Genomic DNA, 17333 nt, shown 5'->3' with positions numbered 1-17333 from the left:
AGCAGCTGGTGACCCACATATTGTCCATCACCCTGAACAAATGCCAAGACCTAAAGAAAACACAGGAATGTTTGCTCTACATGACGGACCCTCACAAAGCTTTATGAAGAGTCTGGATACCTGACCCCTGACTGGTTTCACTTGAAACTTCACCTTGTCACAACGTGTCTGATTTACTGGCTGCTTCAATTTCAGGCAATTAGCAGCCAGCACGGAGAGACAAGTACACTGGCACAGCCTACAGTCTCCAGATAGCATGCCAACGGGTGGGCACATCACCATTAGTCATATAATGCACAGATGTCACATAATGCACAATACAGAAGGGTTATATTATTCTGTATGGAATACAACAGATATACTGTAGATAGATAGGTAGATAGATAGACAGACAGACAGACAGACAGACAGACAGACAGATAGACAGATAGATAGATAGATAGATAGATAGATAGATAGATAGATAGATAGATAGATAGATAGATAGATAGATAGATAGATAGACAGGTAAATGGATAGACAGGTAGATGGATAGACAGACAGCTAGATAATAGCTACCATAGATGATAGATAATGATCGAGAGTAAGATCATATATAGATAGATAATAAATACATGATAGATAGATAATAGCTACCGTAGATTATAGATAGATAATAGCTAGATAAGATATATAGATAATAGATGGAGAGCTAGATAGATAATAAATACATGATAGATAATAGAGAGATAACCAGATAGATAAATAGTAAATAGATGATTGATTGACAGATAATCATGATAGAGAGATATAGACTAAAAAATAGATAGATAGATAGATGATGATGATAGATAATAGATAGATAGTAGATAGATAATAGATTAATTGATAGATAATTCATTGACTAATAGATAGATAGTGATAGATAAAAGATAGCTAGATAGATAATAGGTAGATAGATGATGGATAACAAATACATGATAGATAATAGAGAGATAACCAGATAGATAGGAAATAAATGATTGATTGATAATGATGAAAGAGAGATAAAGACCAATAAATAGATAGGTAGATAGATAGACAGATAGATAGAGTGATACCGTAGATAATGCATTGACTATTAGATAGATGATAGATAAATAGATAAATAGAAGGATAGATAGATAGATAGATAGAAGGTAGACAGATAGATAGTAGATAGATAGATAGTAGATAAATAGATAGATAACCTTTCCAAATGGGCCTGTAGTGCCAGCGCCGAAGAAACCGCTGAAGCGGCTGGCGGCTCGGTTCTTCCAGGTGTCGTTGTTGGGCAGTGAGCAGCTGAAGTTCTGGAGAGACTCCTGCATGGGTATACTGGCATCCCCAAGGAATTCATTCATATTCTTTCTTCTTCTCCCTGGAGCCTAAGCACAAAAGGAGAACCACATACAATATTATTCTCCATAGCTTACACCATCACCAGTCACTGTGCATACATATAATACAATCTATTTGTTACTGCTGCATGGAAAGTTCTCAGAAGAACCAATGATATAAGAAGCCAACGCTGCTGTCTTCAGTGTCAGACAAAAGATGGATCTAGCAGACGCTTACATACAGCATCCAAATCCGCACTTGTCCATCCTGGCATGTACACATTGGGATCATTAAAGTCCAAGGTCCAGACAATAGCTGGGTCAAGCACCGCACCGCTGTGTCAACTTATCCCGGAATAGGATGACTTTAACAACCACACCAATAATAAAACTGGACTGCAAGGAGAATTGTTCAGCAAATACTTAGGCGCAAAACAAACATGAATGCGCAAAACAAACATGAATATTGCGAAAATAATATAATAAAAGATCATCTCATAATAATGATATCTAATAATGTCAATAGTAATGCAATTTCCCTAAAATTAGAAATCATTTTTTATTATAAATCCACAATATACAAGCCAATAAAATATAGATATATTAGAGTCTAGGCTCTGACAATCCCCTTAAAATCTATACAAATATAACAGTAATACTGCACTTTTTTAATGTTCACATTACACCATCTTTTATATAAAGTAAACTTATTCTTGGGACAATATAGGGTCTTGGTGTAATAGACCATTGCAATACCACCAAGAGTACCAAACTTATTTGCTATTCAAGAAGCTGAGATATGGGATATGTTTGACAGCGTCCGCACAATAGAAAACAGAACATGAGTAATATTTTATGTTCCTTTTTCAAAATTGGTGCTTTAAAAAGTATTTTTATTTTTCAACTACCACTTAATTAGTCAAGGCAAGTAAACCACCAGTGACCCTGTAGGCTTCCCCCAAACAACACCCCATATCTCATCTGCCTAGACTGTCACATGAGGGAGGGGGAACTAAGATCTCATAAGGATGGTACTACAAATTATATACATGTACGCTCACACATTATAATATACAGTGTGTGTATATATAATATATATATATATACACACACAGTACATATATATATATATATATATATATATATATATATATATATAAACACACACACACATATATATATATATATATATATATATATATATATATATATATATATATATATATATATATATATGGGAATTAATATGAATACATTAATACAAATGTAAACAATTATAGTAAATATATGTGTGTATATATATATATATATATATATATATATATATATATATATATATATTTAATTGTGGCACATTTCAAAACAGTAAATATATAAAGATTATGAAGACTAATATTAACACGAGACATCGTCTATGTATCAGTAAATGAAATACAATCTATACAGAGAAGCAGATCCTCACCTCTACCTGACGTGCGGCTGGCATAGGCTGTGTACCATTATGTGTCATGCACAATAGTCACAGCTGCCTCCAGAGCAGAGAACAAGACCAACCTCCAGTCTCTTCTCCCTAATTAATATCAAATCCCATATCTTATTGGGAAAAGGATGAAAGTCTTGTGTCAACACTCAGCAAAGTCAATAGTCAATAAAGCAGATTGCATTGCTGCCCTGGGTATTACTGAAGTCATGGCAATCACATTCCCTGCTCTCTTTTTTTTTTCTCTCCTTCTTCTTTCTAATTTGATTCTGTAGCTTTAAGAAAAACAGGCAGAGCATATTTGCATGAAGTGGGCAGGGAGAAGTGTGCTGCAGCTGGTGACAGGGCTGACTGCCTGCTAATGAGAACTGCTGCTGCCACCCTCACTTTAACCCCTTCCAGGATTAGCAGGGAAAAAAAGCCATGTATATTAATCTATGACGGTGTACACAAATAGTTATATATATATATATGTGTGTGTGTGTATATGTATATATTTAATTAAATACAGTCATATGAAAAAGTTTGGGCACCCCTATTAATGTTAACCTCTTTTCTTTATAACAATTTGGGTTTTTGCAGCGGCTATTTCAGTGTCATATATCTAATAACTGATGGACTGAGTAATATTTCTGGATTGAAATGAGGTTTATTGTACTAACAGAAAATGTGCAATCCGCATTTAAACAAAATTTGACTGGTGCAAAAGTATGGGCACCTCAACATAAAAGTGACATTAATATTCTGTAGATCCTCCTTTTGCAAAAATCACAGCCTCTAGTCGCTTCCTGTAGCTTTTAATGAGTTCCTGGATGAAGGTATATTTGACCATTCCTGTTTACAAAACAATTCCAGTTCGGTTAAGTTTGATGGTCGCCGAGCATGGACAGCCGCTTCAAATCATCCCACAGATTTTCAATGATATTCAGGTCTAGGGACTGGGATGGCCATTCCAGAACATTGTAATTGTTCCTCTGCATGAATGCCTGAGTAGATTTGGAGCGGTGTTTTGGATCATTGTCTTGCTGAAATATTCATCCCCTGCGTAACTTCAACTTCGTCACTGATTCTTGCACATTATTGGCAAGAATCTGCTGATACTGAGTTGAATCCATGCGACCCTCAACTTTAACAAGATTCCCGGTGCCGGCATTGGCCACACAGCCCCAAAGCATGATGGAACCTCCACCAAAGTTTACTGTTGGTAGCAAGTGCTTTTCTTGGAATGCCGTGTTTTTTTGCCTCCATGCAGAACACCTTTTTGTATGACCAAACAACTCAATCTTTGTTTCATCAGTCCACAGGACCTTCTTCCAAAGTGTAACTGGCTTGTCCAAATGTGCTTTTGCATACCTCAGGCGACTCTGTTAGTGGTGTGCTTGCAGAAACTGCTTCTTTCGCATCACTCTCCCATACAGCTTCTCCTTGTGCAACGTGCGCTGTATTGTTGACTGATGCACATTGACACCATCTGCAGCAAGATGATGCTGCAGGTCTTTGGAGGTGGTCTTTGGCTTGTCCTTGACTGTTCTCACCATTCTTCTTCTCTGCCTTTCTGATATTTTTCTTGGCCTGCCACTTCTGGGCGTAACAAGAACTGTACCTGTGTTCTTCCATTTCCTTACTATGTTCCTCACAGTGGAAACTGACAGTTTAAATATCTGAGACAACTTTTTGTACCTTCCCCTGAACAACTATGTTGAATAATCTTTGTTTTCAGATCATTTGAGAGTTGTTTTGAGGAGCCCATGATGCCACTCTTCATAGGAGATTCAAATAGGAGAACAACTTGCAAGTGGCCACCTTAAATACCTTTTCTCATGATTGGATACACCTGCCTATGAAGTGCAAAGCTCAATGAGGTTACAAAACCAATTTAGTGCTTTAGTAAGTCAGTAAAAAGTAGTTAGGCGTGTTCAAATCAAGAAATTGATAAGGGTGCCCATACTTTTGCACCGGTCAAATTTTGTTTAAATGCGGATTGCACATTTTCTGTTAGTACAATAAACCTCATTTCAATCCAGAAATATTACTCAGTCCATCAGTTATTAGATATATGAAACTGAAATAGCTATTGCAAAAACCCAAATTGTTATAAAGAAAAAAGGTTAACATTAATAGGGGTGCCCAAACTTTTTCATATGACTGTAGCACCATTAACGCCACAGCACATTACAGATATCATCATCGCTGTCCCCACTGGGGCTCACAATCTAAATTCCCTATCAGTATGTCTTCAGAGTTTGGAAGGAAAACAGAGATTACCACAAACATGGGGACAACAGTCAGAGTCCTTAAAGATGTTGTCCTTGGTGGGATTTGAATTCAGGACCCCAGCGCTGCAAAGAAACAGTGCTAACCACTGAGCCACTGTACTGCTATAATGTCTATCCATCTTATCGATATTTATTGAGTGGTGGACATATCATTGGTGCAACCTGGAACCCCAGAGGTGAGGGGGCCCATTTCTACCTCCAAAGCAGGAGGAATTTTGCATTTTTATAAGTTCTTGGGCTGCAAAGGGCCCATATATCTATCTATATTTATTAATTTATATAGCGCTATTGATTCCACAGCGCTTTACACATACATATATCTACACACCCACACAAACGCACGCACACACACACTGGCAGACACAAAAGGGCCCCTGTATTAGAAGAATGTATGTGCCCTATGCAGCCCAAGAGATGGTAATATAAATGCAAAATTGCACCCACTCTAGAGGTGTACATGTGCCCCCTAACCGCTTGGGCCCACAGTGTGCACCAACGGTATATCCACTCATGTATGTATATATGTATATATAAGAGATGAGCAGTACACAAAAAAATCAGACATGGGGTGCAAAGCAGTCCTTCAAGTGCCCAATACATAGAAAAAAGACAAGGAAGGCAGCACTCCAAAATGAGCAAAAATTAAACCCTTATTGGCTCAGAATGTAACAGACCACATTTCGGTCCAAACAGAACCTTTTGAAAAAGTAATATACATACACACATATATATATATATATATATATATATATATATTTATTATATATATATCCAAAAGAAAACAAGGTTCTCCAGCTACCTCATCGGTAGGATAAAACGTGAATTTTTATTTTCATCAGTAAAAATTATTGTAGACATATAGGAGGAGCAAACACTCCTGTCCCACAGATGAAGAGAGAGAGGAGCCGCAGCACAGTGTTCAAGAAGTAGACACAGAGCTGTATGTGCATCGCCCCGCTTCCCCATAGCTGTATGGGCCCCTGGACCTGTATGAACCACGCCCCAGAACAGTATGGGCCCCCAGACCTGTATGAGCCACCCCCCCAGAACAGTATGGGCCCCCAGACCTGTATGAGCCACCCCCCTGAACAGTATGGGCCCCCAGACCTGTATGAGCCACCCCCCTGAACAGTATGGGCCCCCAGACCTGTATGAGCCAACCCCCTGAACAGTATGGGCCCCCAGACCTGTATGAGCCACCCCCCCAGAATAGTATGGGCCCCCAGACCTGTATGAGCCACCCCCCTGAACAGTATGGGCCCCCAGACCTGTATGAGCCACCCCCCCAGAATAGTATGGGACCCCAGACCTGTATGAGCCACCCCCTTGAACAGTATGGGCCCCCAGATCTGTATGAGCCACTCCCCCAGAATAGTATGGGACCCCAGACCTGTATGAGCCACCCCCCTGAACAGTATGGGCCCCCAGACCTGTATGAGCCAACCCCCTGAACAGTATGGGCCCCCAGACCTGTATGAGCCACCCCCCCAGAATAGTATGGGCCCCCAGACCTGTATGAGCCACCCCCCTGAACAGTATGGGCCCCCAGACCTGTATGAGCCACCCCCCCAGAATAGTATGGGCCCCCAGACCTGTATGAGCCACCCCCCTGAACAGTATGGGCCCCCAGACCTGTATGAGCCACCCCCCCAGAATAGTATGGGACCCCAGACCTGTATGAGCCACCCCCCTGAACAGTATGGGCCCCCAGATCTGTATGAGCCACTCCCCCAGAATAGTATGGGACCCCAGACCTGTATGAGCCACCCCCCTGAACAGTATGGGCCCCCAGACCTGTATGAGCCACCCCCCCAGAATAGTATGGGCCCCCAGACCTGTATGAGCCACCCCCCTGAACAGTATGGGCCCCCAGACCTGTATGAGCCACTCCCCCAGAATAGTATGGGACCCCAAACCTGTATGAGCCACCCCCCTGAACAGTATGGGCCCCCAGACCTGTATGAGCCACCCCCCCCAGAATAGTATGGGACCCCAGACCTGTATGAGCCACCCCCAGAATAGTATGGTCCCCCAGACCTGTATGAGCCACCCCCCTGAACAGTATGGGCCCCCAGACCTGTATGAGCCACTCCCCCAGAATAGTATGGGACCCCAAACCTGTATGAGCCACCCCCCTGAACAGTATGGGCCCCCAGACCTGTATGAGCCACCCCCCCCAGAATAGTATGGGACCCCAGACCTGTATGAGCCACCCCCTGAACAGTATGGGCCCCCAGACCTGTATGAGCCACTCCCCCAGAATAGTATGGGACCCCAGACCTGTATGAGCCACCCCCCTGAACAGTATGGGCCCCCAGACCTGTATGAGCCACCCCCAGACTGGATTTGTATTGCAGAGATATACCATAATGCAATGCATAGAAATCAATACCCAGAATTTCAATTGTAGCATTCAGACCTCCTCTGTGGTAGAATGCAGCACACAGCTCCCCTATACAGATCCATAGGGATCCACAAGATCCCCTGCAGGCATGGACCCTGATTGTGGAAAGCTTATCAGTCAAATGTTTTCAGATGAGACTTTTCCAACTTTGAGCCCAAATTTCAACAAAACTGAACACATTCCTGGGGGCATCACATTTCCAGACTGAGTCATAAGGATCAGAAAAACACAAACAGCCGCCTTTCTGTCCAGGTTTACTAAAAACAAACACCCTGTAATCTAAAGCCAGACAATGTCCTGCAGCCTTCACACATCCAGGACCAGCACACGACGCAAGGCAGGAAATTCACATACATGTGTGATGTCATAACATTCACGATTGGCTGATAACTGCGGACACAAGACATTCAAATGTCACAATAAACACAATAATGTCCTAAATTGTACAATCCAGGCAACTGAGAACAACCTGGCAGAGGGGAGGACTAGGAAGTCTGGCAGAAGACCTTTCACTTGCTATAAATGTTTACATTTTTTTTTAGCTGGTGTAATTGGTGCTGTTTTCCTGAATCCGGCGTTGTTTTTCATTTCTTCCTGCGCCTCTCCATTCCTGAGATATGGCCCTCTATTCTGTGTAGTGTTGTTATCCAATTGGGTGTGGTCCTCAAGAACACGCCCACAGAAAAGACTTGAGGATTGCGCCCACTTGGCTATCAACACTAGATTTACATACAGGGAAGATAGGGATAGGGCCATATCTCGGGATTGGAGAGTCGCAGGAACAAAAGAAAAACAACGCCGAATTCAGGAGAACAGCGGCATTTACACTGGGTAAAAAAAAAGAAATAAATACATATTTATGGCACGTGACAGGTCCTATTTAACCACTGACTCATGGGCAGTGCAAGCTGCTTAGTAGATATGTAAGCAGCAATGGTATACATAATTATAAGCTACTGGCTTCCAATGCAAATTCAATAATAAGCCCTGACATATAATGAACACTATTTCGTGTATGGCACCGCTAGCCTCCTATCATCGGAGATGCTGGTCATCCCAGGTGCCGGAGCACAGGTGCAATGGCAGCTCTATGAATGAAATATTCCCCAGCCTATAATATAACTAATTTCAATAACATGTTAAGACTTGCAGCTTCTTGTACATTGTTGCTCACTGTTTGCATCTTAGGCCCTGTGCGCACTAGAAAAAGGATTTTTCTCAAGAAATTTCTTGAGAGTCTGAAAGATTAGCGCACTTGCGTTAAAAAAACGCACCAATAATGCAAGCGTTTTTACCGTGTCTTTGATGCTTTTTTTTTTCCCAGGTTGGTCCCTGCGTTTTTTTTACCATTATCTATGGCAAAAAACGCAGGTACCTGCAGAAAAGAAGTGACCTGCTCATTCTTTTTCTCAAGAAATTCTGCAGAAAGAATTCTCTTGAGAAAAAAAAACTTAGTGTGCGCACAGCTATTTTTTTTCCGCAGGTTTTGCTGGGGAATGTCTACAGAAAGGTTACAACCATTTTCTCAAGAAATTTCTGCAGCAAAAACGCAAAAAAAAAACCTGGGTAAAAACGCAGTGTGTGAACAAGGCCTTTAGATAATGAATATAAAAACAGAATGGAATTAAGACATTGAGCGGAGGCTAGTAAAACACTATAGAAATAGTTTCCATTAAATAGTAAAAAATAAAACTACAATACAATATATAAAAGAATAAAAAATATTACAAGGCTGACTATTTAAAAAATAAGTAAGAGAAGTAAAACATAACACTAAAATATAAAACAATAAAAAATATTACTCTTACTAGGCTGAACTAATCTACGTTTCAAATGAAAAGAAAAAAACTAAAAATATGAATTTAAAATTAAAATACAAAAATATTAGATGAAGTAAAGCATAATAGGTGTAACGCCTCATGCGCATGCTGCATCTTTTGTCGCGTTTTTTGGGTGCAGTTTGGTCCCAAACTGCATGCATTTCCTTCCCCAGCAAAGTCTATGAGATTTCAGTTTTTCTGTTCACACGTTGCAGCTTTTTTTTTTTTTTGCTGCGTCTTTGTGGTGTCCACAAAGATGCAGCAGGTCAATTCTTTATCCATTTTTTGTCAGCGTTTTTTGAGCCCTTCCAGTCAATATATTTGACTTAAAAAAAAATGCATTGGGCAATAACACTGTAAAAAATGCATCAAAATGCATAAAAAAAATTCACATAAAAAAGCATGTGTTTTTAGATGCATTTTTGCCAAAAACGCTGCATCTTTGTGGTCACCATAAAGATGCTGCGTGCGCACATGGCCTCAGGGTATGTCTGCACTTTGCGTTTTTTACCTGCGTTTCAGCTGCGTTTTGAACTGCAGCGTTTTCATGCCAAAATGTCTGCGTTCTCCTTTTCAATCAAATTCAATGGGACATTGAGCTTTCTTGTCCGCACTTTGCTTTTCTAAACGCTGCGTTTAATTTGTATAATTTTGGGCAAAAACTCAGCGTTCAAAGAAGCAGCATGTCAATTGTTTTTGCCATTTTGGCTGCGTTTTGATAACATTGGAGTCAATGAGAAATGTCAGAATGCATCAAATCTCAAAATTCTAGCGTTTACATGCTTTTTGGATGCTGAAAACATGCGTTTTGGACTTTAAAAACGCATGTTCTTTGAACTAAATATTAATGGAATGATATGTCCCTTTACACACACACATATAGTCCGACAATTAAAAGATTGAAATTCCATATATTTTTTTTAATTTTCACATAATTAATAACAAATAGTTATTATTTATAAATTAGCTAATTTTTAACAGATTTGAATCATGATTCTTGTTATCATTTATTTCAAAGTGTTTGTATATTTAAAATTTATTAACCAGTGTCTTTTTAATCAAAATGCATCTGACTTAAAGCAACCAAAAAGCAGGTAAAAAGCTGTCAAAACGCGGTAAAAACGCATGCGATCCGACCAAACTTTGGCAAAGACCATTTCTGCTAAAATATGCGTTTTGAACTGCAACTACGACGACGCAAAGTGCGGACATACCCTTAAATATGTGCACATGCTGAGTAATTGGTTACAGAGATTTCTGCACCAAATCTGCAAAAGAAAACCAAAAAACGTGCTTTTTTGCAGTATGTTTTTGCCACGTTTTTATGCATTTTTTGCATGTGTTTTCTATGCATTCTGGGGTGGAAAAACACTGCAAAAACACTGAAATAATTGACCTGCTGCAGACTTATTTCTGCACCAAATCTTCAAGGGAAAAAAACAGCATCGTATGCACAAAATGTCAGGATTCTCATTGACTTCTCTGGCATAAGGACAAAACTGCACTAAAAAACGCAATAAAAATGCACTGTGTGCACATAGTCTTATAACCCTCTCTCTATTTATCTATATATATATATATATATATACATATACCATATATACTGTATATATTATATACACATTAGCCACTGGACCCTCTGACACCTCCCCCCAGGAGACCATGCTGATGCTTACCTTTAAATCATTTCCGGTAATTAAGACTTCGTCTATTACGGAAAGCCGATCCCAACTGTTCCATTCTGAAAGTCTACCCATAATTGCTCCTGAACCGATGGGCTTTTCCTTCATTTCATGAGCAGAAATCAATAAATTTTTGGTAAATTTATCGAAAAAGAAAAAAATCTATTCCAAATTAATTTGAAAAATACTTGTTTGGAGTCTATGCTGTGGAATTAGCGAATTTGTCCCATATTAGTCTAGTGGAGAAGGGTCTCGTCAAGCTGGTGGACATCCATCAAGACAGTATGAGGGTCGAGGAGCCGGAGCTGGGGGAATTATAGGGCCAGGAGGAGTGACCAGTTAGACCTCATTTCCCTCCTTTCACCATTCAGGAAAGCAGATTTCATCAACTCATCAGTGGTTGACCAAGATCAAAGGAAATCTGAGCTGTCAGTTGGGGCTTCTTGGTGGCCAGATTGGATGCAGAGCAGATTACACCTCTGTTGCATTTTGTCGCACAGATAAGGACCTGCTAAAGGTAGCAGACATTGTGGGCCATTCTCTGAAATAGTCATTATGCAAATTCATTAATTAGGAAGATGTGAAAGAAAACAAAAAAACAAAACAAATGCTGTGAAAAAAAAAATACCTCTAGGCCAATCAAGTACCTCATCCATTTAAGGGTCATATTTGCTTAATGCTGTAGAAACTAGTTTCTGGAACAGGTCTTAACATGATCTGAAATCACCAGGGATCGCTCGCACCCCCATATAACGTAATATCTGATGTTTTAGAGCATAGCACTCTGACCAATGGTATTCTATGGGGCAGAGCCGATCAGCGTTTTTTTCTTTCATGCCGATTCGGATGGCTATAACCCAATTAAGTCTATGGGTGCATGGAAATCACCGGACTGCACTTTGATGACATCCGAGTACAATATGATTTCCGCAAACTCATAGAATGGAGACAGTTTGTTCTCCATCTTCTCACCTATGTTCCAATTCTCTCATATGGGAAGAAGATCTGATGACACTAAGTTTGGGCAACAAGGTGGCTCAGTGGTTAGCACTGGTGCTTTGCAGCGATGGGGTCCTGGGGTTAAATCCCCCCAAAGGACAACATCTGTGTCACTGCTGTCTCTGTGCATTATGAGCCTACTGACTAGATTCAAGGCTAGAGAGTTATTTCCATGCTAGGCTCTCAATATTAAATGTATATCCTTTCTTTTGGCGGTTTTAGGGTTACTGTCTGTTCTCCTTCCCAGCAGCCTTCTCATTACCTTTTCAGATGTTTCCGATTTGGAGTACTCCCAGTCCCTATATATACCCTTTTCTCCCAGTAGAGGGTGCTGGTTATATTGAAATCTCAGTCTGAGACTTGGCCTGGAGGTGGAAGGAGCTGCAGGAGTCCATTCTGTCTGTTGTGGTATAGGCTGCAGTCCTGGTGCCTGACTGCAGCCAAGAAGTTGCAGTTTATCCTTTATTGATCCCTTGTATGTTGTTTTAGTGCAGTGGTGGGACTAGTGATCCTTACCTGTCCACGCACTAGCCAGCACTATTGTAGGGCCTCTCAGGGCTTCAGGTTTCTGCTTGGCGACAGGTGAGGAACCTGTATAGGGAGTAGCAAGGAGTGCAGGGTACAGTTAAGGGTAAGTGGAGAAGGTGTCCATCTTCCCTCTCACTAGCGCTAAGGCCCACCATTGTTAAAGTGCCCCTGGTGTACCCCTTGTTTGTCATGGTGAAACCCCTGTTTGTTCTATGTTTTGCCCCACGCCGGACCTTCCCCAAGTCTGTGCATGACAATCTGCAAGGAGTTTGTATGTTCTCTGTGTTTGTGTTCATTTCCTCCCACAATGCAAAGACATACTGATAGGGAATGTAGATTACGAGCCCCTATGGGGACAGTGATGATAAATATGATGGCGCTATATAACAAAGCATAAAAAATTAGCTGACACTTGGGTCAAACTCTGATTGGAGTGTCATTACCATAATCGTTCCTATTCTCTCACAAGAGAACATATGCTCGTGTGACTAAAGGCGGTTTCTGTAAATGTTCTTTTGACCATTGTACTATGTAATGGGACATTTCAATTCCTCACCATTTATGATCTCTGCTTGTGGTTAATGAATGGAAACATTTACAGTTTAAATTCAAAAGCTGAAAATATGTAAAGACAGTATGTGAAATCTCTGCTTGTTGTGCAACTGGGCGTTTCTTCAGAGTCTTCTCTGCAGACATGCACTTTCACCCCTCCCAGACGCGGCCAATTACAGTGTAGCAGGGCGCTAGATTATTACATACAGTGTATAGGAGGAAGAGGTACAAGCATACACCCCCAAAAAAGACTCTAAAGCAGACCTCGGCAATCACTGCAGCCTATGACCCTCTAGCTGTTCCAGTTTGGCTCATGGACTGAGACAGCTGCAGGGCTGAAAACGATAGCCATGGACACCTCCATGCACTCTGCCGCCCACGTCCCAATGTCACCATTATCTGCATCCTGAGGATAGCAGGAATACATTGGTGGAGAATGGAGCCGGTAGCTCCTTCATCCACCAACAAGTGTGTGCGACTGAGACAACAGACTCAATGATGTGGGGAGAGTAAAGGGGGCTTTACATGCAACGACATCGCTAACGAGATGTCGTTGGGGTCACGGAATTCGTGACGCACATCCGGCCTCGTTAGCGACGTTGTTGCGTGTAAAGCCCCCTTTAGTGTACTAAAGACCAGAGCAGATCGCCATGGAACTGGAAGGAGGTATGTGTTGTTTTTGTTTTGTCTTTTTTTTTCTACTGTATGTGTGTGATATGTGAGGTTGTATATAGGAGGGCTATGTGGGAGCTCATACTGAATATAGGGGGACTGTGTGGGGGTTCATACTGTGCATAATTAATCAATGTGGGGGCTCATACTGTATTGACTATGTTGGAGCTCATACTGTATATAGGGGCTCTGTGGGGGCACATACTGTATATAGGGGCTCTGTGGGGGCACATACTGTATATAGGGGCTCTGTGGGGGCACATACTGTATATAGGGGCTCTGTGGGGGCACATACTGTATATAGGGGCTCTGTGGGGGCACATACTGTATATAGGGGCTCTGTGGGAGCACATACTGTATATAGGGGCTCTGTGGGGGCACATACTGTATATAGGGGCTCTGTGGAGGCACATACTGTATATAGGGGCTCTGTGGAGGCACATACTGTATATAGGGGCTCTGTGGGGGCACATACTGTATATAGGGGCTCTGTGGGGGCACATACTGTATATAGGGGCTATGTGGGGGCACATACTGTATATAGAGGCTATGTGGGGGCACATACTGTATATAGAGGCTATGTGGGGGCACATAGGGGGACAGTGTGGGGGCACATACTGAATACAGGGGGACTGTGTGGGGGTTCACACTGTGCATAATTAATCAATGTGGGGGCTCATACTGTATATAGAGGGCTATGTAGGGGCTCATACTGTATATAGGGGCTATGTGGGGGCACATACTGTATATAGGGGCTATGTGGGGGCACATACTGTATATAGGGGCTATGTGGGGGCACATACTGTATATAGGGGCTATGTGGGGGCACATACTGTATATAGGGGCTATGTGGGGGCACATACTGTATATAGGGGCTATGTGGGGGCACATACTGTATATAGGGGCTATGTGGGGGCACATACTGTATATAGGGGCTCTGTGGGGGCACATACTGTATATAGGGGCTATGTGGGGGCACATACTGTATATAGGGGCTATGTGGGGGCACATACTGTATATAGGGGCTATGTGGGGGCACATACTGTATATAGGGGCTATGTGGGGGCACATACTGTATATAGGGGCTATGTGGGGGCACATACTGTATATAGGGGGACAGTGTGGGGGCACATACTGTATATAGGGGGACAGTGTGGGGGCACATACTGTATATAGGGGGATAGTGTGGGGGCACATACTGTATATAGGGGGACAGTGTGGGGGCACATACTGTATATAGGGGGACAGTGTGGGGGCACATACTGTATCTAGGGGGACAGTGTGGGGGCACATACTGTATCTAGGGGGACAGTGTGGGGGCTCATACTGTATATAGAGGCTATGTGGGGGCACATACTGTATATAGGGGGACAGTGTGGGGGCTCATAATGTATATAGGTGGACAGTGTGGGGGAACATACTGTATATAGAGGCTATGTGGGGGCACATACTGTATATAGAGAGGCTATGTGGGGGCACATACTGTATATAGGGGGACAGTGTGGGGGCTCATACTGTATATAGGGGGACAGTGTGGGGGAACATACTGTATATAGAGGCTATGTGGGGGCTCATACTGTATATAGAGGCTATGTGGGGGCTCATACTGTATATAGGGGGACAGTGTGGGGGCTCATACTGTATATAGAGGCTATGTGGGGGCACATACTGTATATAGGGGGACAGTGTGGGGGCTCATACTGTATATAGGGGGACAGTGTGGGGGCACATACTGTATATAGAGGCTATGTGGGGGCACATACTGTATATAGAGGCTATGTGGGGGCACATACTGTATATAGAGGCTATGTGGGGGCACATACTGTATATAGAGGCTATGTGGGGGCACATACTGTATATAGAGGCTATGTGGGGGCACATACTGTATATAGAGGCTATGTGGGGGCACATACTGTATATAGAGGCTATGTGGGGGCACATACTGTATATAGAGGCTATGTGGGGGCACATACTGTATATAGAGGCTATGTGGGGGCACATACTGTATATAGAGGCTATGTGGGGGCACATACTGTATATAGAGGCTATGTGGGGGCTCATACTGTATATAGAGGCTATGTGGGGGCTCATACTGTGTACAATTAATCTATATGGGGGCTTATACTGTGTACAATTAATCTATATGGGGGCTTATACTGTACATAAGGGGACTGTGTGAAGGCTCATACTATATATAGGAGTGATCATATAGTATATAGGGGTATTGGAATACTTAATTCTGCTCAATATTAAGTGAAACAATATTAATATAAAATAATTCTAATTAATATGTCAATAGTAATATTGAGAAAAAATAATTTCAACCTATTGGTTTGGCCTCCACATTAGTCAGTGTCTCATATGGCCCCTCAGGAAATTTAATTGACCACCCCTGCTTTAAAGAAACACCCAGTTGCAATACAGGTAGAAATTTCACATAATGTGCTCCAAAACATACAAAAGTTAACATCTATGCAATGGAGTGACGCAGCACAAAACGGAAAACAACGGCAGAATTAGAGAAGCTCAGGCATTTTTATAAAGGTATTGAACTCAATTGTTTTGAGCAAGTGACAGGTCCTCTTTAAGGACAAATCCCAGATTGTATTCCTACGAATAAAATGTTAACGTGAGCAAACTCATACACAGGAGCACTCACTGAGGTGAACAATCCTATGAGACAGCTGCTGCCAGGTGGCAGCTTATTTCTTATTTCTTAGGCCTTTTTCACACGTCCGTGGAAAACATACACGTTTTTCACGACGTGTTGAAGGTGTGTATTGGCCCTCCATGACCCGTGATTTTGGCACATGTGTGTTCTCTGTGTGCTATCCTTGAAATCACACAGAGATCAGGAACTTTTTACTCACCTTTCCCTGGTTCTGCTTCTGGGTCTGCGGTGCAGTGAATATGCATGAGCATAATGAGCGGACCCGGAAGCAAGTGGCAGCAGCGCCGAAGACAGCAGCGCTGGAGACAAGTGAGTATAGAAAATCATTTCATTTCAAAGACACATGTTTTCTCCTGTACGTGTCACACTGATCACAGCACTGTGTGGGCTGTGTGACATCAGTGCTGTCAGAGAAAAACGGACTGTGCGGAACACAGGGACACACATGCTCAATACGAACACATGGTCATTGTGAAAACACTGATGTGATTTTAATGGGTCTGCGTATGTCCATGTCACCGGTACGTATGAAAATAGATGTCATATGTACCGGAATCACTGACGTGTGAAGGGGGTCTCAGGGAGGGATCAGTAGTCTGAAATCAGACAGGCTGGAAACGTATCCCCTGAGAATCATGTCTAATAATAATCTGTTTCAAACGGATCCAGCAGCAATGATCTATCTTAGCATGATAAAAAAAATTTGTGGAGGCATAACCTTTTTCATCCTGATAAAAAAATTGGATTGCAACTGGATTTGTTTTTTTTCAATAACATTGGTGTCTCTGGAAAATGGTTTCTTTAAAGTGAACCTGTCACGTCACCAAACGCTATTAACCTGCAGATATGGAGTTAATCTGCAGGTTAATAGCATTCTAAAGCAGTGCTGCTGCCACTCTAAGTACCCCGCTA

The 17333-nt window shown here is 41.9% G+C and overlaps 1 protein-coding gene across 4 annotated transcripts in view; it reads right to left on the bottom strand.

Moving 5' to 3' along the window:
- Positions 1-17333, bottom strand: part of PLEKHG5 (pleckstrin homology and RhoGEF domain containing G5) — a 395051-nt gene that overhangs the window by 38447 nt on the left and 339271 nt on the right. For all 4 annotated transcript variants that reach the window (XM_075328647.1, XM_075328648.1, XM_075328649.1 and 1 more), the window contains one exon: positions 1209-1385. In XM_075328647.1, coding sequence (XP_075184762.1) covers positions 1209-1385 — 177 coding nt within the window. The remainder of the gene's footprint in view (positions 1-1208; positions 1386-17333) is intronic.

This window comes from Anomaloglossus baeobatrachus, chromosome 11 (assembly GCF_048569485.1).
Source record: "Anomaloglossus baeobatrachus isolate aAnoBae1 chromosome 11, aAnoBae1.hap1, whole genome shotgun sequence".
NCBI classification, from domain to species: Eukaryota; Metazoa; Chordata; class Amphibia; order Anura; family Aromobatidae; genus Anomaloglossus; species Anomaloglossus baeobatrachus.
The sequence above is the reverse complement of the archived record's forward strand: the minus strand, read 5'-3'. Positions and strand labels throughout refer to the sequence as shown.